This window comes from Gopherus evgoodei, chromosome 3 (assembly GCF_007399415.2).
Source record: "Gopherus evgoodei ecotype Sinaloan lineage chromosome 3, rGopEvg1_v1.p, whole genome shotgun sequence".
NCBI classification, from domain to species: Eukaryota; Metazoa; Chordata; order Testudines; family Testudinidae; genus Gopherus; species Gopherus evgoodei.
The window spans coordinates 162378897-162402141 of NC_044324.1; the positions used below are offsets into that span (position 1 = coordinate 162378897).

General features: G+C 40.4%; 1 protein-coding gene across 6 annotated transcripts in view; it reads right to left on the minus strand.

Moving 5' to 3' along the window:
* The window catches only part of BTBD9 (BTB domain containing 9), a 458382-nt gene that overhangs the window by 398295 nt on the left and 36842 nt on the right, over window positions 1–23245 (minus strand). For all 6 annotated transcript variants that reach the window (XM_030557270.1, XM_030557266.1, XM_030557267.1 and 3 more), the window contains 2 exons: window positions 18404–18623; window positions 16334–16453 (listed from right to left, as the gene is read on the minus strand). In XM_030557270.1, the coding sequence (XP_030413130.1) occupies window positions 16334–16453; window positions 18404–18623 (340 nt within the window). The remainder of the gene's footprint in view (window positions 1–16333; window positions 16454–18403; window positions 18624–23245) is intronic.

Here is a 23245-nt window from a genome sequence, read left to right on the forward strand (position 1 = left end):
AGGAGTGGAGAAGAAAGGAGTGGCAGAAAACTTAGGGAGCTGTAAGGATGATATGGCAGAAGAGCCAATGAGAGGGAATTGCGGCAACGTGTTCTTATATCCTCTCAGTAAAGCAACGTTAGACAATCATATGGTCTTATATAAAGTGGAGATAGCCCGCAAACAGGGGGATCACGACTCCTCGGGGGGTTGCAAGGTGTTTACATGGGGATCACAAGCTGGACAGCCCCAAGTCCAGCCATGCACAGGGCTGACAGCCCCAAGCCCCTGTTAAATTAAATAACATTTAAATTAAACCTCCCTTCCCCCTGTTTTTAATTTATAAGAGATGTCACACTCAGAGGCTTGCTGTGTGAAAGGGGTCAGCAATACAAAAAAGTCTGAGAACCATTGAGCCTAACCACTACACTATTCTAGAAGTGGACACGAAAGAAAGAGACTTGATACTGTGCTAAACCAGATAGCACTACCTAATCTGAACAGAGAAATTAAGAGCAACTGTAGTCTGTCATATCAAGATTGGATTTCACACAAATGACACTAACGAAATCCTTAGACAGTTCTGCTTCAAAATCTGTAGCAAGATAATAAACTAATAATCCTGTAAATAGCACTTTTCCAACTTACACCACTATAATATGATTTTAAAATGCAGTTGATTTTCTGTTCAAGGGGAAAATAAACAGTCAAGTTTAAGTTACCTGGAAGGAAAAAGTTCTGTTGTGTGTTACAATGCATTTAATGTGACACTCCTATTTGCCATATTGGTTCTACCTTAAAAACAAAGAAAGGAATATGTTTATACACAGAATGTGCCCTGAACCTTCCCAACAGGGAACCAATGGGCCAAATTTACTCCTAGTAATTATATAGTTATCTTCAACTGAATTACACCAAAGATGACTCTGGCCCAAATGTTAGTTGACAGCTGGGTTTAAAATACCTGGATCCTGAAACTGAAGAGCAAATCCACATCAATGTATGCCTCTGTTTTTGCACGTAAAATTTGAATATTCACAACAATCCAGAAATGGAATCATTATCTGCTTTGCACTTCAAGTGTGATTTTTAAGTGTTGTATAGTTTGTTTTAGATAAACAACAAACCATACCCATCATCTGTTTAGAAATAAGGAAAGGCATGTTTGCTTTAGATACTGACATTAAACAAATTCAACAGATGGCCCTCACTGATCAGCTAACTGAAGTAAACTAGAATACTTATGAATCCAGCAAAACAGATTTCCTTTATAACATTTTTCCTGTAAAAAAGTTAGATTTGCACAGAAACATCAAAACCTGTGACATACTGTAGAATTATTAATATCTACAATATGTAAATTAATTCACTGGGTAACTAGAGGTTACTGTATAACCTGATCATTTTGGTCCATACCACATTTCTTTTGTGGCTGAAATGATCGAACAACAGATGCTACATTTTGAAAAGATTCTCAATGAATGCACACAGTTCCTAGGAATATTAGAAATGAAACTCACAGCTTTTCATCATGCAAAATATGTATGGCCTACATCATTTATAAGAATAACAATAACTCATGAAAGTATAACCTGAAATATAAGACGTGACAGAAAATAGTCCAAACTAGATTTCTTTGCTATATAAGACCCACCAAGAACTCTGCTGGTTTTAATATGATACTCGGACCAATTGAAGTCAAGTATTTTCACACCAGCAAATCTGTTCACAGACAGTCTTATTTTCAGATTGAAAGATTAAAATTTTCAGAAAGCGTACAGCCTGGCACATTGACTAGAGTTTTTGATGATCAATAGGTAAACTGGCTTTTGCTCCTCCTCCAAGCTGACCATGTGTTAATAAGGGCTCCCTTTACTAAAGTATCAGCATATGTTATGATGTTGGTTGATAAGGAGCCTAACAAAGAAACCTTCGAGAAAGTTCTTGGTGACTGTTCTATTAATTATGATCACAGGCTTCAGAGAAATCTTCTTTTCATATCAGTGAGGTAGAAGCAACTCATTTGGAGCACAAATTGAAAGACAAAGCCAAAGATCAAATGTACACAAGAAGTCAGATGAACAACGATCTTGTAATTAGTGAATACTTTCCTAGTCAAGGTTGTAACTTGCCTTGCAGGGTGTTTGCAGGGAGACATTGTACTATCTTGAGGACTGAGGCTATGTCATCACTAGGGCTCCGTGTCTGTCATTGAGGTAGCAGAAGTCATGATTCCATGACTTTCCACGACCTCCAAATTTCTGCAGTGGCCAGTGTGGGAGACCTCAGGGCCGCCTAAGCAGCTGGCTCCTGGGACAGCTACTCAGGTGGCCCTGGAGACAGCCACACCGGCTGCTACTGGAGCAGCACTGCAGCCAGCCACTTGGGCGGCTCCGCAGCCAGTAGCACCGACCGCTGCTCAGACGGCCCCAGGCAGCTGGCCCCAGGACCACCCAAGCAGCAGACAGTGCGGCTGGCCCAGGGGACTGCCGAGCAGCAGTCCCAGGGGCAGTCGGAGCTGCCACTGCTCAGCGGTCCGTGGCAGTGGGTGCCGCTGGCTTCGCCTCTCCCCCCCAAAGCAGCGCCCCCCCCGTTTCCACCAAGCAGTGCCCCCCTAAACAATTTTTGTTTCTTCCCCGTGACCTGTCCATTACTTTTACTAAGAAGACCCATGAGTAAATTGTAGCCTTAGTCATCACCTCCGTTTTTCAAATTAGTTTTTGCTTTCTTAATACTGAGATGGCAGGATGAAAAATAATAAAGTACTTACATAGTAGTCAACACATCCAAAACACTAAACAAAATACGAATTAGTCTTCAAAACACCCATGTTTAACAAGTAATTCCCATTTCACAGATGGGGATACTGAGTCAAAGATGTACTGCCACCTGCCCAAGGCCCCAAGGTCAGTGGAAGAAAGTCAACTTTGGTAAGCCTTTGAAAAAAAGTACACAGGATTCCAGTGGCTAGAAAGACTAAGGCAACTGGGAGATGAAGGCAGTTAGTCAGCTGATATCAGGGTACTTATTCTTATTTCTATTGAATTAACCTGGGGGATAAAAGCCATATGGACATTAATGACAAGCCTTTATCAAAAGGCTTTTAAAATGCCTTTGGGCTGTTTTGAGGTCTGAGAGCTCCTTGCCTGCAACTCCTTTTTCATGTTTTTCAATCAGAATACAAGTCTTCTAGAGAGGTATTATAAATTAAATCAAATCTCTTTTGGAGAGCTGCATACATTTTTCAAGTAAACACCACCACCTTCTACAGAAACAAATCACTTGCTGAAGGTAACTAGTTCTACGTCATTTTGTAGTCACTATCTTCCTCCCCAAATACCAGGTTTGTTTTTAAATCCTTGTAAAAGGTTCTCTGGTTCTGTGGAATTATTAGCATCCCTCAACGAATACTTAATTTGAACCATTTTCTTAATGCCTGTATACAAATTATCACCACTTTGATTATCCACTAGGCATAGGATCATTGTACTAAAATTATGTTTGCTATACTTAAAGAGTACGAGAACCCTAGAGATAAGCCTGAAAGTGAAACATAGCTTCTTGAATAATAATTGCTTTGCACTGGCTCCCATAAGTAGAAGGAAAAACGACTGCACTTCACTGCAGTAGTTTCAGAACCTTCTCTGAGGTTGTTTGTCCAAAACCAGATAAAGAAGGGGGAAAAAAATTACACTTCCTTTTTGGTCCATACATAAAAGCCACAGCTTTTCACTGGAGGGTCTGCACAGCAGATAAGGAACAATTACCTGGCATCTCAACAGTTATCTGTGTTGCAACCTAAGTATTTGCATCCTTTTCTATTTTGCTCTCTCTTATCTGTTTTCTCAAGGCCAGGGGGAGATAAAACATGGTCTCCCACTTAACTCATCTGTTGCAAGGCTGGGGCATAAAATGATTATTGTGGAATAAGCTGTGGAGGCATGAGACAAAACATTCTTAGTTCTTGTTGGCCCATTTGTCTAATAATAAGAAAGGAAAGGAATTTCCTGTTCATGGATGGATGGATGGATTCTAATTTTTAAAATTTCAATATTTTAAAATTCAATATTTTATCAGGTCATCTGTACTGCACTCACTGCCACAGAAGCTAAGTACCTTAATAAGAAAAATAAATCAAGGAGTACTTAATCATATGACATCTCCAAACCATCTGACGTTTCAAAAGAAAAAATAGCAATATTAAAAGATCAAAATCTAAATAAGTTGTCAAAATATGAAACAAGAAAAGCACATTTAAAACTATTTTCTACAATTAAATTATTTTCCGCAAGTGTCTGCATGCCATCCTTCAGTTTTGTTTAATAAGGGCTTTAGTTATAGGACAATATCTATATAGAAATAAAGAAAGAATATTTACTTTCAAATTATGATCTGTTAAGTCATGTTTAAAAAAAAAAATCAGAAAAATGCTCAATACAAAAATGACTATTATATGAATAAGGTAATAAAATAGTAACATGATGGGGGGAAGGCAGGGAGGCATCTCTCTACTTAACACAAACCTTTTTGCAGAGTCCAGAATTTCTACATCAATTACACTATTTTCTATACTGTAAGTTCATCCACTAGGACAATTACTTTTTTCTATATTTTTTCCCAGTGTAAACTTTATTAAAACCTCCAAATTAGTGTTGTATTATGTTAAGAGAAGGGTCTGATAAATACTTCTGAGGATTCCCTGATGCTCTAATCTTCTGTCTCAGCCCTTTCTAATTTCCAAAGCAAGATGACAAAAATAGAAGGCTCAGAAGTCTAGCAAGGAAGAACCATATACACACAATAGTTTAAATACACTACTACATATAACGCATTTCAAAGGTTTCTCGTCAAAAACAGTAAAAAGCAAACTACAAGCGAAAGAAAAGGTATACCATAGTGACACCATGTGGCTACATTTTGCTCTATATTATTTTGGGACATTATTCTCAGTACATTTGGCACTGTCTTTTAAAAATCTAAACCTCAACCAAAATTCTTACAAATTTGTGTGACAGAACATACTAAAAAACTTGCTTACAAAACATAAAAATAGAGCTGTATTGAAGAAAATGCAATATTCACAAAGGTGAAGTAAGTCGCTCTGTTTTACTCAAATCTTCTATCCAAACTCCAATTCCCAAAAAATTTAGACCACTATATAGGGGATTATAGAAGAAAGTGAAAGTACATTAGTGTTCTGCCTGTATCTTTTATTATTTACCATATCTATAACTAGGAGATACAATTTAGATGGGGCTACTATAAGGTAGGTGCATAACTGGCTGGATAACCGTACTCAGAGAGTAGCTATTATTGGCTCCCAATCCTGCTGGAAAGGTATAACAAGCGGGGTTCCGCAGGGGTCTGTTTTGGGACCGGCTCTGTTCAATATCTTCATCAAAGACTTAGATGTTGGCATAGAAAATACACTTATTAAGTATGCAGACGATACCAAACTGAGAGGGATTGCAACTGCTTAGGAGGACAGGGTCAAAATTCAAAATGATCTGGACAAATTGGAGGAATGGTCTAAGGTAAACCGGATGACGTTCAATACAGACAAATGCAAAGTGCTCCACTTACGAAGGAACAATCAGTTTCACACATACAGAATGGGAAGAGACTCTAGGAAGGAGTATGGCAGAAAGAGATCTAGGGGTCATAGTGGACCACAAGCTAAATATGAGTCAACAGTGTGATACTGTTGCAGAAAAAGCAAACGTGATTCTGGGATGCATTAACAGGTGTGTTGTAAACAAGACACGAGAAGTCATTCTTCCGCTTTACTCTGCGCTGGTTAGGCCTCAACTGGAGTACTGTGTCCAGTTCTGGGCACTGCATTTCAAGAAAGATGTGGAGAAACTGGAGAGGGTCCAGAGAAGAGCAACAAGAATGATTAAAGGTCTTGAGACATGACCTACGAAGGAAGGCTGAAAGAATTGGGTTTATTTAGTTTGGAAAAGAGAAGACTGAGAGGGGACATGATAGCAGTTTTCAGGTATCTAAAAGGGTGTCATCAGGAGGAGGGAGAAAACTTGTTCACCTTAGCCTCTAATGATAGAACAAGAAGCAATGGGCTTAAACTGCAGCAAGGGAGATTTAGGTTGGACATTAGGAAAAAGTTCCTAACTGTCAGGATAGTTAAACATTGGAATAAATTGCCTAGGGAGGTTGTGGAATCTCCATCTCTGGAGATATTTAAGAGTAGGTTAGATAAATATCTATCAGGGATGGTCTAGACAGTATTTGGTCCTGCCATGAGGGCAGGGGACAGGACTCGATGACCTCTCGAGGTCCCTTCCAGTCCTAGAGTCTATCTATGAATCCACCAAATCAACCAATACCCTCCCTGAACTTTATCTTGGCCTGAAGCCTTACTGAGAAGGATCCAAGATACTGGCCACTAGCATATGGCACTGGATACTTTTTTTGCTAGCTTCACAATTAGCTTACTTAGAAAAAGATGATTAGGCAATGCGTAGTAGTTTGAGAGTTCTCTGGCATCAAGTTATAGTTTCTTTAATACTGGTCAACCACTGCACATTGCAGCATGGGTAGCAGGTTTTCTTTAAAGGATATATTGACAGTTTCTTTGTAGGGGTTACAGGCCACCTCTACTCTCTTTTTCCACACAGGAACAGCACTGGGTCAGAACCACAGGTACTGTCCCTGAGGGCATCATTACTTCCATAACTACTGACTGTGAGAAGGCCCTACATTTTTGGAAGAAAGTCATTGCTTCTGGCCCTGTGTTTGGCTTATTGGCCTCACAAGCTACCGATAATATCCTCAATATACATCCTCTCTGTGAATGTTGTAACAATTTGTGGAGATGACATATGAACTGAGCATTGCTAAGAACATGGAGCAGACGAGAACCTTGCCCCAAGGAGCTTCCAATAGAACCAGTACAGAATTCCTGTTGTTATGTGAATGGCAGCATTGTTTAGCATGTTGAATTAGTAATAAGTTATGTAGTAAAATGTATTTTGAGAAGAAATATGAAGGAGATATTAGAAACATTAATTTCTCAAGCACAAAGAATGGATTACAAAAAAGATACCCACTGCGCAAGTCTTCATACCGTGAGATTTCTGCATTCTTTAACTGTTAGTGGAGGGAACTGTGAAACCAGATATCTGGGTTCTATTCCTAACTCTGCCATTGATTCTGCTATATAACTGTGAACAAGTCACTTAAACTGTTTTTCATTTCCCCTATCTTTGTAAAGACCTCACAGATCCATAGATAAAAATTGCAATGTAAATGCAAAGTATTACTATGAAATGGAGACAGAGATTGCTTGTTCTCAGGGACAAGGAGAAAGATTCTTTAAAACCAATGTCCCTGTAATGTATTTTCATTCTTATTTGCTTTTTCTGTGCAGTAAATGGTACATCTATACCACTTAAGTGAAGGGGATTGAACAAGTAGCTGTTAAGGAGTCAGGAAAAATTTAATAATGGCAAAATGAAAAAACTCAACGATAGTAAACAACCTCTAAAAAAATACCATTTTGTGCAGTTAAAAAAGAAAGCTTTGTATATTGTGACATTTCCCCAGTGCACAATCTGGATAGCTGAATAGTTGTGTCCCCTTAATTCTCTAGCCTGTGGCGCCTTTACACTGCTTTGCTGTCAGAACATCCACTCCTGGCCTGTTCACGCAGCCTTTAGAATGTAAATTAACTCTCAACAAAATGCTGAGAACTCTGACCGGTCACTCATGAATTACATACAGGGAGCAAATTCTTAGTCCTAGCCTTGTCCCCCCCGGAAATGTGCATTCTGTACTGCTCAGTACCCTTCTGAATTATACAAGCTTATAGGAAGTTCATCATTTCATCAAAGGAAAATGATATTGCACCATCTTTGTTATCCCAAATATAGTTTCCCACATACTTTAGACCAAACGCATTAGTTAAGATAAAGGAAGCATTATAGAAAGATAGATTTTAAGTGATTACAAGTAATAATGCATAAAAGTCAGGATTGGTTACAAAAGAAATTAAAGAGCAAAACGCAAGCTAATACCTAACCTAATAAGCTAAGTGAACTTAAAAGCAAAAGGTCTTCCTCACCATACTCTGCAGTAAATTTCACAGGCTGGGTCCCTTTCAGCCTGGAATCCTTCCCCTTTATTTCAGTTTCTTGGAGAGTCATTAAGGTCATGAGCAGAGATAAAGGAGTTGGAGACCACTGTCTCTCATTCTTATGCCACTCTGCCTTCTTTGAAGATTACCTCCAGCTGGGATGCAGGCAACAAGCAGTTTCTTGTGGAAGTGAAATTTAAATCATCTGTGACACGCTTTGCCCCATGTAACCCTCTGTACCCATATATTCACCACTGTAATACAATCATATATTTTGTACAAAGTATGCCTTGTGAAGTATCATTGGAAAAGTTATGCTTTGCTAATCAGCAACGTCCCATTAAAATGTGTGTATTATTATTGCATATGAAGTTCTGAAATTTTGCTATATATTTGTTACTGAAACATGCTGTGAGTCTGGGAAACAACCACAGACTAGCTCCTTAGAAATAACAAAGGAACTATAAACAAAGGACTTGCATGTCATCCCCAGAGATACCTCAATTAACACGTACATAAAAGGTGCAAGCAAGAATTTCAGTTCATATGAAGGAAACTTGGCAACTCACATATGCCATGGAACTGCCTGACTCCCATGACTCAGCAGAGGCTTTTCCAGTACAAAGGCTCAGAGTACAAAAGGTGGGGAGGGAAGGATCTCTGACCACTTCTCTTCTTCACCATCTGTACTGAAACAAGATTGCTTGAAAGCCTTTGAACTGGGGAGATTGGTCCCAAGTTGGGAAAGGATCCTGTTCGTGTACTAGAAACTGTGAACTGCCTGTTGTTCAAAAGTCCATCTTGTACCCTGGGTGCTGTCACATTGTCCCTGTGATGAAATGTAAATTTCTTATTCACACCGTCCCTTTGCTGGAGAATGGTCACTTAAGCAAGTGATAGCCCTTTAACATCAGGTTGGGGACAGTGTCTCTTTGCCTCTGAAAAACTGGTTTGTGGGTGTTATCCAGAATTACAGCATATTTCAGTAACCATCATACAGTAGAATCTCATACCTTCACATACAGTGTTGCTACACATCTGTAGGCATCATTTACTAGGGGGGCCTCTGAACTTAACTGGGAGTGTTCCACTTGGGAAGATCCTTAATGCTACAATCCAGCCTTCGAGGCTATAGCTCCCATGATGGCTTGGGGAAGAGAGTGAGAGACTTCCTTTATTAGGGAATGCAGGGAGAGCATGTGATGGGCTCCATTTTGGAGAGGAGCTGAGATTGCTTTATGAAGCTCTGTCCAAACCAGAAGCTGCTGTTAAACTCCTGCTAGAATGCCAGAAACTGCTGCTTAGAGTCTTCTGGGGCTTTGTTCAAGCAGGGAGCCTCAGAGGCTATTGATGGGCTTCACTGGAGCCAGGGCAGAGACAGTTGCTGTACCCAGAGCTGACTGAGATGGTCCTGCAAGTGAAGACAGTATGGGTAACCACCACCTTTGTCTGGAAAAGTACTTGCAAGGGGAAGGGGGACAGAAAAGAGACTTTAAGGGGTTATCTGAGTCTCAAAAAAGGGAAAGAGGTCTTGTCATCAAACCAGAATCAAGGTTACTGACATCCGGTTAAAACAACTCCAATCTTCAGAGGGGTTGTGCAGCTTGGAATGATTCCAAATTAGAATTGTTCTGCCCCTTGTTGCCTTGCCTGGACTTATTTACTGACTCAATAGAATGCTGTCCCCAGCTTCACAGTCTTCAAGCACACTGACACAAGCATTTAGAACTCTGAAATCCAGAGGAGTGTACACTCAGAGGTGGAGTAAACGGTGACAGTGTAAATGCAAGTTAGGTAAGTTTGTTAATTGATTTATCCAACTGCCCCTTGCTGATCTAAATTAGTAGAGACATTTGATGTCAGTCTATTATGCCATGTTTCCTTAAATTATTAAGTAAATGTGTGTTAACTGTAATCTAAGTGTTTATTGGGCATATATTGTTTATAATTGGTATTTTAGAGTTAGACCCATTGCACAGATTAGCTTAGGTTTATTCCTGGAGGCTCCGAATGCACGCTAGTGAGAGTGTACAGTGCCAGCCAGGGGGAAGCACTGCTCATTTTAATATCCTTTACAAGTAAAAGGACTGCAGCAGAGGGATGGATAGAGGATTCCCACCTATCCATCATCAACACTACGGAGGGAGGGATAGCTCAGTGGTTTGAGCATTGGTCTGCTAAACCCAGGGTTGTGAGCTCAATCCTTGAGGAGGCTATTTAGGGATCTGGGGCAAAAATCTGTCAGGGGATTGGCCCTGCTTTGAGCAGGGGGTTGGACTAGATGACCATATTCTATGATACTCAGGATCTCCTTTACTGCCAACAATATCAGGTGTCCAGGCACACGGGTGAGTGTTGCTTGCTCCGAAGTAACCCAGGGAGGAAAGGAGGAGGTTACACATATTTCAGCAGGATAATGACTTTTCAAACGATACCTCACAAGGCATACTTTGTACAAAATTCATCATAGTCTTGTAAAAGTGGTGAACATAATTGTATAGACTGTCACATATATATAGAAGCTTCCCCTACTAAAAAGACTATCATGATCTTTCAGGGTTAATATTTTCTTTATAAGTTATATTTGAACAATTTCGCTGGTGTATTAGATACAAACATAACGTCCTTCAACATCAAGCATGGTATCTGTCTTGTTCAAATTTTTTTATTTCTGTATTTTTTAAGAGAGTAAAACCATAAAAACTGTACCCAAAGAAAACATAACCCCACTCTCCACTTGTGCTTGGGCTCTTCTCTATCCATCACAAAGCATTCTTAGGCAATAGTGTCGTAAAGAGTCTCAATCCAAATTCTGTTTTTTTAAAAACCCATTTCAAGACTATATTAATAAAAGAGTAAATATTGGAGACCTTGTGCAATTGAACTTTAATCTCTTCTGTTGGGGCCCGAGATTGATTTTTTTTTCACTTTAGCACAAAAGAATACCAAGTCTAACTACTGAGATTTTTAGGTAGCACCATTTAATGCATCAGGAACATCCAGCAGAAGCAGATTGCACTGAAGAAAAACTGCAGGCTTTTAGATACACACATAATTAAGGAACAGACTGAGCATTTAGGTTCCACTTTCAGCTGGGAGCAGTGAATAGCTGCGCTGCTTGGGAATAGCTCTGGGAACCAACTGCAACTCAGAGTATGATTTACTCTAGAACAGCGTGGGCAGGGGCAGAATAAATTACTGTAGTCTTTACTCACTGCCCACCCAGGTACTCCCCTCTGCAATACTACTCTAACAATTCAATAGGGAGGAGCAAAGCACTCCCCCTGACCCTTTTAAACTCTTTCCTGTCCACTTGCTTGAAAAGGAGAATATCCAGAAAGCAGGGGTTGTACTCTGTACCAGACTCATACCCACATTCTGGGGAAGTCTTACTGAACAGAGGGAAGGGCCTTCCTTCCTTGCTTAGCTGTGAAAAACAAGGACACAATTTAGCTCTAAATATACTGCATATTAAGAAATGAATTTCCAATACAGTTTCTGAACATGCCAATTTTTAAACATTTCAGAAAATATAAATCATCCTAGTGCCTGAGAGTATGTTTATTTTACCAATACAACATCAGACTGGATCCCATGCTGAAAGTATGTGTTAAGAGGTCAGAAAATGCGGTTCACCATTGGAGTGCACTTTGAAGTTTTAAACAATGTAAGGATAAGGCCTTTTCCTGTAGCCATATTGTAAGGCCTTTGGCTGCAGCCACATTAGGAAAGCAGCAGCCAATAGCCAAGAAGCAGAAAGTCACATCCTCACATTCCATCTAAATTACTTTCAAATAATGTAATATTGGACAGCTAAGAAGGCAATCCTGTCCTAACAGTACCCACCATCACCAGATAAAGAAACAGATCTTAAGATGGTTAAAGAAAACTTTGTTTGATAGCACTCTAGCATTCTGTCTGGCAAGAAATCACTAAACAGTTATGATTGTAAGATCTATACTTCTATTGTTTTGCCTTGAGGGTCCCTACATCTCTGTTGTTTATCTGTATGGTCGCTGTCTAGTTCTCTGATTATTTCTATCTATTGCATAAATAATTTTGATAGTTGTAAATCAACCATGGTGGTGAAGTATGATTGGTTAAAGAATTGTTTTACAATATGTTAGGATTAGTTAGAAAATCTAGTAATATTTCAGTAAAATGACTGGTTAAGATACAGCTAAGCAAGACTCAAGGTTCACTATATAAACTGGAGTCCAAAAGAAAGTTTTCGGGAATCTAATCTAGAACACAGCCCCAAGATCAGAGATACCAGATCTCGCACCATGCAGAAGCTGGAGTCCCCCAGATGACCTGAACCTGACTGGCCAGCAGGAAAAGTTCATCTATCTTATTGGGAGTGGTGAGCATTGTATGCTTAGTGTGTGCATTCTGTTTTGGGGATTGTTCATAAATAGAGGTTAAATAGGATATTGCTGTGAAAGGCTCTTTCACTGGTAAAAGACCCCGTAAACCTGAAAAGGATTAAGCCCTGAGGCCCTGAGTCCATAAGGAATGGGTGTTTGTTCTCAGTCCATAGGGAATTGGTGTTTACCCGGAGCCCACGGAGGAACAGAGTCCCAAGCCCACAGAGTAGAGCCCGAAGCCCACAGAGGGGTGAAGTTAGGTCTCTTTCCCCCGGAGCTCTAGTAACTGGGAAAGGGTAAGGATGCCTAAATCAACTGGGTTGCGCCGTGAGCCCTAGGAACTAGGTAGAGGTGGAAGCCTTGAGCTCTAGGAACTAGGTAGAGGCGGGATGTCCTAGAGCATGCAGGCAACAAATTTAAAGTAAAGTTGGATGCCTTATACCCAGCGCCCTAGGGACTGGGACAGAGTGGGGGTGCCTAGATTAACAGGGTTACGCCTTGAGCTCGCAGAAGGGTAAAGGTGGGTGCCCTAGAGTGTGTGTAATATAGAATTTTATGCGGGTAACACATAAACACACTTTGAAGTTTTAAACAACGGTTTTAAAATTAAATAATTATTTTTATAAAAAGTCAGATTGCACCAAGCTTGAGTTTCTTGTTTTCTAATGCATTCTAACAGCGAGCTGTATTTACTGTTGCTTATCCTAAATGAAACAGTCAAAATGGCACCTCCCTACTTGATGAATGATTTGGTCTCTTACTATACTTTCATTTTAAACTGTAACTAGAGAGTGAGAAAGGGAGGAAAAAGAATAAACTGCACTCACTGTTGCATCAGTTATTTATCTTTTAAACACTGAGGTCCTCCTTTCATTTTAACAGTTTTGAAGCTACTGTTGCTTTCTGGCTCAGTCCCTCCCTCCCCCTCCCCGACCCCCCCCCCAAAAAAAAAAGAGACATCAGAGGAGAGGGGGATAAAATACCTTGCTCCCAAAAGAGACTTGTGATCCTTCCCGAGCACCTCTCAAAACTACATTTCCAGGTTTTATTACTCTTCTGTACTTTTTCAAACCTTTTTCATCTACATCATACAAGGATAGTCATGGGTGCATTTTGGAAACCTGAAATACCTAGGGGAAAGACCCATGTACTCCCTGTTATAGCAAGGAGTGACAAAGATTCAGAGGAGGAAGAAATTATGCTTTTAAGATCTGAATTCGTCTCTTTCAGTATCATTGCCTCTATGGTGTTCCCTACTAAACTGTGGGAGAATGCCAAATGGGAAAATTATTATTTTCTTTGAATATGATTCAAATATCTGTGAACAATTAAAGAGCAATTGTGTGAACAATTAAAGAAAAAAATATCTGATAGAGGATAATGTTTCAGATGAAGTTTTTATTTCATCCGATTCTACATAGTTCTAAATTAGAAAAAAATAAAGCACTTTTACAGTAGTGCTTTATCTGCTTTATAAGCTGGACTTTTATATATCAACCATGTTTATGATAATTACCCAGTTCCTATGCTGGTAAACTATCTAGCTGTTTCTCAGATTGTCCTTTGACCTAATATGTTTAGAGGACTGTGTCTGACAAGCTTCCAAATTGTGATTGGATTTTTTGGTTTTTGTTCTCTGTATTTTCTTTAGAAAGTTATCACTGATGTTTAATTATGAACATATACTATAAATAGTGTTAAGCTTTAAAAATTATTTATTGTTTGCAATTAGATGCAGAGATCACAATATATTTTAAACATCATAATCTCACCAATGACTAGGAGACCCAATACATTACTGAATCTTGCTAAATAGCAAGTGAACAAACAAAAAAACTAAGATATCTCATCACAAAATGTACTTAATTCATCAGACAACTGAAGTTTAGCTTTAAATATTAATAGATCATATGACAATAGGAAATGTAGTATTTTTTAAATTAACAAAATCTTTATATAAGGCCTCACTAAAAGTGTGCTGGCTATTAAATCATTATTGAGCAGTGTGGAGAGATTGTTGTTTTGTATACAACAGTTGGACAGTGTGTGCTAATTAGCAAAGTTCTTCTCTATTACAGCACAATTTTGCTTTGAAAAAGTTCTTTCATATCTTTATACAAAATCAATTATTCTCATCCACCTGTTGACATAGGAAGCTTCTTTGATGGATAAACCACACAGTCCACTTAAAGCAGTACATCTGCTTTTTGACAGACATGCATAATTCTTATTAACAAAAATCAGTATCATGTGCTATGAAGGGTGAATATACTCAGACTTAGACAGTAACCTTATATGATCAAAAGAGGTTCTCTCTGTCCATATTTTAAGTCTGAAGTGAAGGACACTGTTGGCCACACCTCATTCAGATACCAAAGAACTTATTTATGGCTGAAGATTTCTTGTGCATGTATGTTTACTGCATTGCTCTGGTTGTATGGAGAATTGGTTTTAAAACAATTTAAAATGAGAAAAAAAGATGAGCAAGGCCTTATCTGTCACATCATCATAGAAGCACCAAAATTACATGGAAAAGGAATAATCTGCTTCCTCTGCCTGCCAGTGCAGGATTGCTCCCTTCATACAGTACATTTACTAGTACAGTGTCCAAACTGTTTTAAAAAGGTCTCAAACAACAGGACTTCCAAGAAAATGTCATGAACTTTACCCCAATATTTAGCTTAAGTTATCCTTTTCTTCTTCCTTTATATATATCTATATATATAAAACAAAACAAAGAGAACAGTTATGTACCTTACAGGAACTGTAGTTTGTGATGTGTTGTCCATAGAAATCCCACTCTTGGAATTCACGCACCCTGTGCATGCAAATCAGATTCTTTTGAAAAATCAGTGTTCATTGGGGCCACGCCTACACCCTGAATGCCCTCTATGCTGTCAGCTCTGGAGTACAAAAAGTCAAGGTGAATACAAGCCAAGCATTCTGTTCCTTCATTGATAAGACTCCCATAGAAGTAGGACTCTGATCAGCAGGGAAGAAACCATTCTCTTCTTCAAATGAATGTTATGTTGACTATGTCAACCACCAAGGAGTCAGGAGTAGGGTGAGAAAAAAGGGTATTTCGAGCCCTTGGCTGGAATTTTTCTCTCTTTTAATTAGTCTTCATATACATGGGTGCAATGGTGACAAGAATCTGCCAAATGTTGTGGGCTGATTACAAGAGAGTATCATTGACAGGCAGTGCTAGTTTGCCCTAAGATGTGGTTGGGAGGATATCCACTTGGGAGCATTGGAGCTCCTGTATTTCCTCCAAGGGAAACTGTAAGGTCTTGGCTACACTCTTGATCAAGTCCTGAAAAACTTTAAATTCAACTGCACAGGAGCATGGAGAGGGTATGATAGCTTCATATAGAGATTACTAGGATTTGTTGGAAGGAGATACTTCCTCATTAGCTCTTGACTGAGGTTTCTCCTTGAAGTTTTCTTGATAATGGAGGCTGCCTGGAGAAGAAGCTCATTTTGATGGGCCCATTTACAAAAAGATACCCCATAGAAACTGGTCACTATAGAGAGGCCTAAATTACAGCTGCTGAGTGCTACTTTTATTGAATGAAAAAATACTAACAGTCTTACCTCACTGGACTATAACTAGAAGAAGAGAGAAAAGAATATGCAAACTATTGTTCAACTGTGCTGTAAATATATTTAGAGAGAGAGAAGAGCACCAAAGTTTTCAAACCTGGTTCTCTATATTTCAGTAACTAAATTCATATTTATGCATCTATAGAGCTAGTCTGATTTTTGTAGATAAGTGACAACTTTCACTGAAATTACTATCTGATGTGGGCGCTCAACACCTGCAAAAATCAAGCCACATATTTAGGTGCCTAAGAATTGGAAAAATACGCATATACTATTATGCATATAAACTAACCTGCAAACACGGGCAGGAAAATACAGCTTCTGCCAGGACCGACAAAGATATTTAGAGTGATCGATCACGCGGATCCAGTCTAGCTCGTCCATGGACACCTCAATGTAGTAGGAATAAGACCTATGGATTGCCAAAAATAATAATTAGAATAGAAGCATTCAATATTTGTGAAATAACCTGCTTTCTGGAAGTTGGTGTCTATGTAAAAATGTATTTTCACAAAAGGGGCCCATATCCAGGCTGCATTACAAATCACTTTAAAAATAAATTTAATGTAATCATATGTTAAAAGATATTTTCAGAACTACATAAAATGACCAAAATAATAATTCCCAGTAATAAAATTAGCTAAATTTAAAACCAGCACTGCAATTATTTCTGCTGAAATATTAACAAGATATCAGAGAAAATTTAGCAAATGATAAATGTCAGCCTGAAACCCTTAACTGGGAAATGCAAGTTTATTTTGTGTGATAACATCTTTTTCATTGATTTTCTTTATCAGTCTTGAGCTAGTTAAGTACTGTTGCCTCTCTATCCATGTAATTATCTAATTCTTTTTTGAATTTTACAAAGTTTTTTTCTTAGTTGTTTCATATAGTGTCACAATAAGTTCAATAGGTTATTTACGCATTGACTAAAAAGTATTTCTTCAGAAGCTTTAAATCTGTTGCTTTTCAGTGTTTCCAAGGGAGAAAGAAAAAACCACAAATTCCAGTAGTCCTGAGTTGATGGAACTTTTGTTCAACAATAAAAGTTAAGTTTTTAAATTAACAGGTCACTTCTTAAAATCCGTATATGTTATTCTGAAAGAACAATAACTGCACTTGAGATTATAAGTGAGTTCATTTGAAAGAATCAGTAATGTTAATATTTTCTATTCTAAAATAATGAGAGTTGGTTACAAAAATCCAGTGGCAGGGTGACAATTTACTGACTGTATATTGTTAAAAGACCTGGGATTAGTTTAACACAAGGATGGTCTACACTAGAAAATATCATCAAACCAACTACATCGCTCAGGGTATGAAAAATCCACACATCTGAGCAATGTAGTTAAGTTGACCTAAGTCCCTGTGCAGATAACACTAGGTTGACAGAAGCATTTCAATGTAGAAAAGCTCATCGTTGTATACTAAATGTAATACTTTGTGAAAAGCAAAAGGCATGAAAACTTTCCTCTTGCTTAACAGAATAAAGATATTTGCAAACAGCTGTATGATTTAGAGAACTATTAATAAAATAAAAAAACTCTTCCTGATATATTTTTGCTAATAGAAAATAAGGCTTGGAATTTCCAAAGTTATGCTATCACCAAACTGTTAAACTTGTGTGCAATTTGATTCTTAAAGAACATGAAGTAGTAAGAATAAAATATGAGGTAGGGTAGTTATATTAGTTACATGGACAGTGATAATTCAAATTTGACAAGTTTCCTTATATAGGTCTCTAAGAACTATATTCATAACTTGGTAATCACCAATCTGGGCAATTTTACTACACATAGGTTACTGTCACAAACCTAACACAAACAGAAAGGTTTTTCATTAAAATGATATTATTTTAACCAAAAGAGTTCATTTTAAAATTCTCTTGCAGTGCTGTGAACCGAAACACAAGAATATCATGTCACTGCAGGAGAATCAGAAAGTGAAACTGACCAGCCCAGTGTCATTATCTAAGTGCAAATGGAAAACATAGACAGCATAAATGGAGAGAAAGCAACAGCTTGTTTAAAATTATTTTAATAATTTAAGCAGTTATCAGTAAAAGGAGTTTTATATAGTTAACTAAAGCATGCAGATGACTAAAATATTAGTCATTTTAACACTGCAAAGTGAAAGTGACTTGTTACATAAGTAACAAGTATGAAGCAAAAAACCTCCTAAGCCTATTCAAAATGTTAAGAATTTAAATTCAAGCGGTCAATGCTATCCCACCCATGATGTTATTGAAACTGTGCAATTTATAGGCATTTAATAAAAGTTAATAATTCAATATTTTATCTTTGAGGCAGGTAGAGTATAATCAGTTTTAATTTCTCTTAAATCAGGGTGACTTGTCACATACCGGCTATCTCTGTCCCAGAGTAGTATTTGTATGTGGTTGATTATAGATGGCTGACCTAGTTTAATTTCAATGCCAGAACGGCAGTCATCATCAATCGGGTGTCGGGAAAAACCATGATCCAAGTCGTAATTCTGTGTGTCCCCATCTAGCAAAGCAGACTTCAGCTCCCCTTTTACAACCTGGGCTCCATATTTCATAGTTGCAACGTTCTCACCTGGTACTAAAAGGAGAAAGAGAGAGTTGCTTACCAGTTATGATTTTACAGCACAAACAAATTAGCAGAGATGATCTGGTGGCTACACAATGCTTGAGGTTGCTTCAGGGTTGTGTGAGCCTAATTCAAAGGCCAATGAAGTTAATCGGAATTTATTGGCTCAACGGTCTTTAAAGCAGGGCCTACAAGTTGGGCCCCTTGTCTGTCAAAGCAGCAAAATCCAACCCTTGCCACAGAACTGTGCAACAAAATATAGTCTTATCAAAATAGTTGGAGATAATGATCCTTAACTTCATTTGTAAAATACTGAGATAAATGGTTGAAAAACATTGAGATAAAGTATTGTTGCTTTAAAAAAAAAATGTTTCTATCCTTCATAATTGTAAAGAAAATACTGAAAACATGACCTGAATGCAAAATACTGTGTTGTCTTCCTGACTCTACAGACTGGCTGACAATAGCTTTTGAGTGTACATTTTCCCATTCATCTCAATGTGGTGTTAGGTCTAAAACCTAGATAATGTAGTTTAAAATGTCAACATTTTAACTATTTCATTGATGAACCTGTTAGCAGAAACACCCAGCTCAGATGCTGCCCCCATAATTATAAACAGCCTCTGTTGCTTCCACAAATGCCAGAAGTTCTACCTGTCTTTTATCCACCTGTCACAACTTCCAGCTGCACCCACCCCACACTAATTTGTACAATGCAGTGGACAGCATAAAAATAAATTGAACTTAATATAACAGGCTACTGTTTCCAGTATTACTTAAGTTCATATTTAATTTTTCAAACCTGTTAAGATTTAAGTGCAGCTGCTGCAGAATCCATGGAGCTTGCTGCAAAATTTAGGTCCAGCTTGCTATTGAGTACATGGTGTCTCAGGCCATAAGGCTGAAACACAGGTATTTATTGACAGGAGGAAGGCTTGTGCAGAACAAGGCAGCCTTTACTTTGAGAGAATGTACATGGATCTGTTACAATCGTTGTCTTTCTATCCTGAACTATTTGTGAAGTTTCTGGAAATCTGCCTATTCTCTGAAAGTAGTAATAATTAAGTGGGCTAACTCTAGACATTTCATGATGCATTATTTAATAATTTGAAGTGAATAGTTTTCTGATGATAGTTTACAGTTTAATCTGAACTTAGTACTTAAGGAAAAGCCATAGGAATTCAATTCTTAAAATAGCTACATTTATGACGGTGAGAAAAAGACAGTTACTCACCTTTGTAACTGTTGTTCTTCGACATGTGTTGCTCATATCCATTCCAGTTAGGTGTGCGCGCGCCGCGTGCACGTTCGTCGGAAGATTTTTACCATAGCAACACTCGGTGGGTTGGCTGGGCGCCCCCTGGAGTGGCGCCGCCATGGCACTGGACATATACCCCTGCCGACCCAATCGCCCCTTAGTTCCTTCTTGCCGGCTAGTCCGACAGTGGGGAAGGAGGGTGGGTTTGGAATGGATATGAGCAAAACATCTCAAAGAACAACAGTTACAAAAGGTGAATAATTGTCTTTTCTTCTTCGAGTGATTGCTCATATCCATTCCAGTTAGGTGATTCCCAAGCCTTACCTAGGCGGTGGGGTCGCAGTGAGATGTAGCAGAATGCAAAACTGCTGAGCCACAGGCTGCATCAACTCTAGACTGTTGAACCAGAGCATAATGCAAAGCAAAGGTGTGGACCGAGGACCAGGTAGCTGCGCGACATATCTCCTGGATAGGTACACAAGCCAGGAAGGTGGCAGATGAGGCCTGAGCTCTGATAGAATGCGCAGTGATGTGGCTTGGGGAAATATGAGCCAAATCATAACAAGTGCGGATGCACGTTGACACCCAAGATGAGATCCTCTGAGAGGAAACAGGTAGGTCTTTCATTCGGTCTGCTACCGCGACAAAGAGTTGGGGCGTTTTACGAAACAGTTTTGTCCGCTCAATATAAAATGCGAGCGCTCTACAGACATCCAGGGAGTGCAATTGTTGCTCCCGTCACATTGACTGTGGCTTCGAGAAGACCGGGAGAAAGATGTCCTGGTTAACATGAAAGGCAGAAACCACCTTAGGGAGGAATACCGGGTGTGGTCGCAACTGTATCTTGTCCTTGTGGAACACAGTGTATGGCGGATCCACCTTAAGAGCCCTAAGCTCGGAGACTCGTCTGGCCGATGTAATGGCTACGAGGAAAGCTGTCTTCCAAGACAGGTATAGTAGCAAGCAGGTTGCTGACGGCTCGAATGGGGGAGACATAAGTCTGGTTAAAACCAGGTTGAGGTCCCAGGTCGGGGCTGGGCGGCGCACTTGAGGGTATAAGCACTCCAAGCCCTTGAGCAACCTCGAAACCATAGGGTGTGAGAACATAGAACGACCTCCTTCGCCTGGGTGGAAGGTAGAGATGGCTGCAAAGTGTACCCTCAGTGATGATACTTCTAGGCCCTGCTGTTTGAGAGACCAGAGGTAGTCCAAAATAGAGGGGATCGAGACCTCAGTGGGAGTGAGATTAAGCGTTTCGCACCAGCAGGAGAAATGCTTCCACTTGGCCAGATACGTTGACCGGGTGGAAGGCTTCCTGCTACCCAGGAAAACTTGTTGTACTGACGCAGAGCAACATAATTCTGACTGGTTTAGCCATGCAGCAGCCACGCTGTGAGGTGAAGAGCCTGCAGGTCTGAGTGGTGAAGACTGTCTTGGTCCTGAGTTATGAGGTCTGGGTGGAGTGGCAGGGCAACTGGGTTGGCTATCGACAGGTCGAGCAACGTGGTGTACCAGTGCTGCCTGGGCCACGCTGGAGCGATCATGATGATGTGTGCTCTGTCCCTGCGGAGTTTCAGCAGGACCTTGTGAACCAGCGGGAATGGTGGGAAGGCATAAAGGAGCTGGCTCTTCCACGGCATCAGGAAAGCGTCCGAGACTGATCCCGGGGAGAGACCTTGGAAGGAGCAGAACATCTGGCATTTCCTGTTCAAGCAGGAAGAGAACAGGTCTATGTGGAGAAATCCCCACTTCTGGAAAACAGAATGACTAACATCCGGGCGGATCGACGACTCGTGAGACAGGAAAGACCTGCTGAGTCGATCCACCAGGGAGAAAGGACGCTATCAGATCTATCGAGTGGGCTATGCAAAATCCCAGAGTTGGATGGCCTCCTGACAAAGGGGGGAGGACCGTGTCCCTCCCTGTTTGTTTATGTAGTACATGGCCGTTGTGTTGTCTGTAAACACTGAGACACAACAGCCTCACAACTGTTGCCGGAACGCCTGGCACGCCAGGCGGACTGCTCTCAGTTCTCGGACATTTATGTGTAATGCCAGCTCCTGAGATGACCAAAGGCCTTGAGTACAAAGGTGACTGAGGTGAGCACCCCAGCCGAGAGATAACGCGTCCATCATCAGGGACATTGAGGGTTGGGGCAGATGGAATGGCATCCCTGCACACACCAGGGAGGGAGTTAGCCACCATTCTAGGGAGCCTAGGGTGCTCGGGGGAATGGTGACTATCATGTCTATTGCGTCCCTGCCCGGGCGGTATACCAAGTTGAGCCAAAAACTTGGAGAGGACGGAGGTGGAGCCTGGCGTATTTGGTTACAAACGTGCAGGCAGCCATGTGACCCAGAAGACCGAGACGACTGCGAGCCGAGGTCGTCGGGAAATTCTGTAGACCTCGGATAATTGATGCCATCACCTGAAACTGCGGCTGTGGTAAGCAGGCTCTGGCTAGATTGGAGTCCAGGATAGCTCCTATGAAGTCTAGCCTTTGCGTGGGAACCAGAGTGGATTTTTCTATATTGATCATCAGGCCTAGGCGTGTGAATAGGTCCTTGACAATGCCCACATGCTGACGATGCCCACTTGTGTCTCGGAGGCCCCTCGGATGAGCCAATCATCCAGATACGGAAAAAAGTGTACCTGACGTCGGCGGAGGTAGGCGGCGACTATGGCTATACACTTTGTAAATACCCTTGGGGCTGCAGAAAGGCCAAACGGCAGGACTGTAAACTGGAAGTGCTCACGGATGGCTACAAAGCAGAGGTATCTCCTGTGCGGAGGAAAGATGGCTATGTGAAAGTATGCGTCCTTCATATCGAGGGCGGCATACCAGTCTCCAGGATCCAAGGACGGGATAATGGTCCCCAGGGATACCATGCGGAACTTCAACTTTATCATAAACTGGTTGAGCCCTCGCAGGTCTAGGATAAGTCTGAGACCTCCTTTCTACCTGGGGATTAGGAAATAACAGGAGTAAAACCCCGTGCCCCTTTTGGCCATCAGTACCTCCTCTATAGCTCCTATGGCGAGGAGCGTCTGCACTTCTTGTAAGAGGAATTGCTCGTGAGAGGGGTCCCTGAAGAGGGACAGGGTGAGAGGGTGGGGTTGAAATAAATTGGAGGTGGTACCCATACTCCACCGTGCGTAGGACCCAGCGATCTGAAGTTAACTGGGACCACACCGGGAGGAAGTAGGTGAGACGGCTGGAGAAGAGAGAGGAGAGGGATCCTGGCCTGTAACTGGTACGCCGCCCTCGGGTGCACCTTCAAAAGTTCGTCTTTGGTCCCGGTGGTGGTTTCAACGGACCTTGATTTTGGCCCCCTTCGGGTCCTGACGGTCGTCTGCGACCACCTTGGCCGTGCCG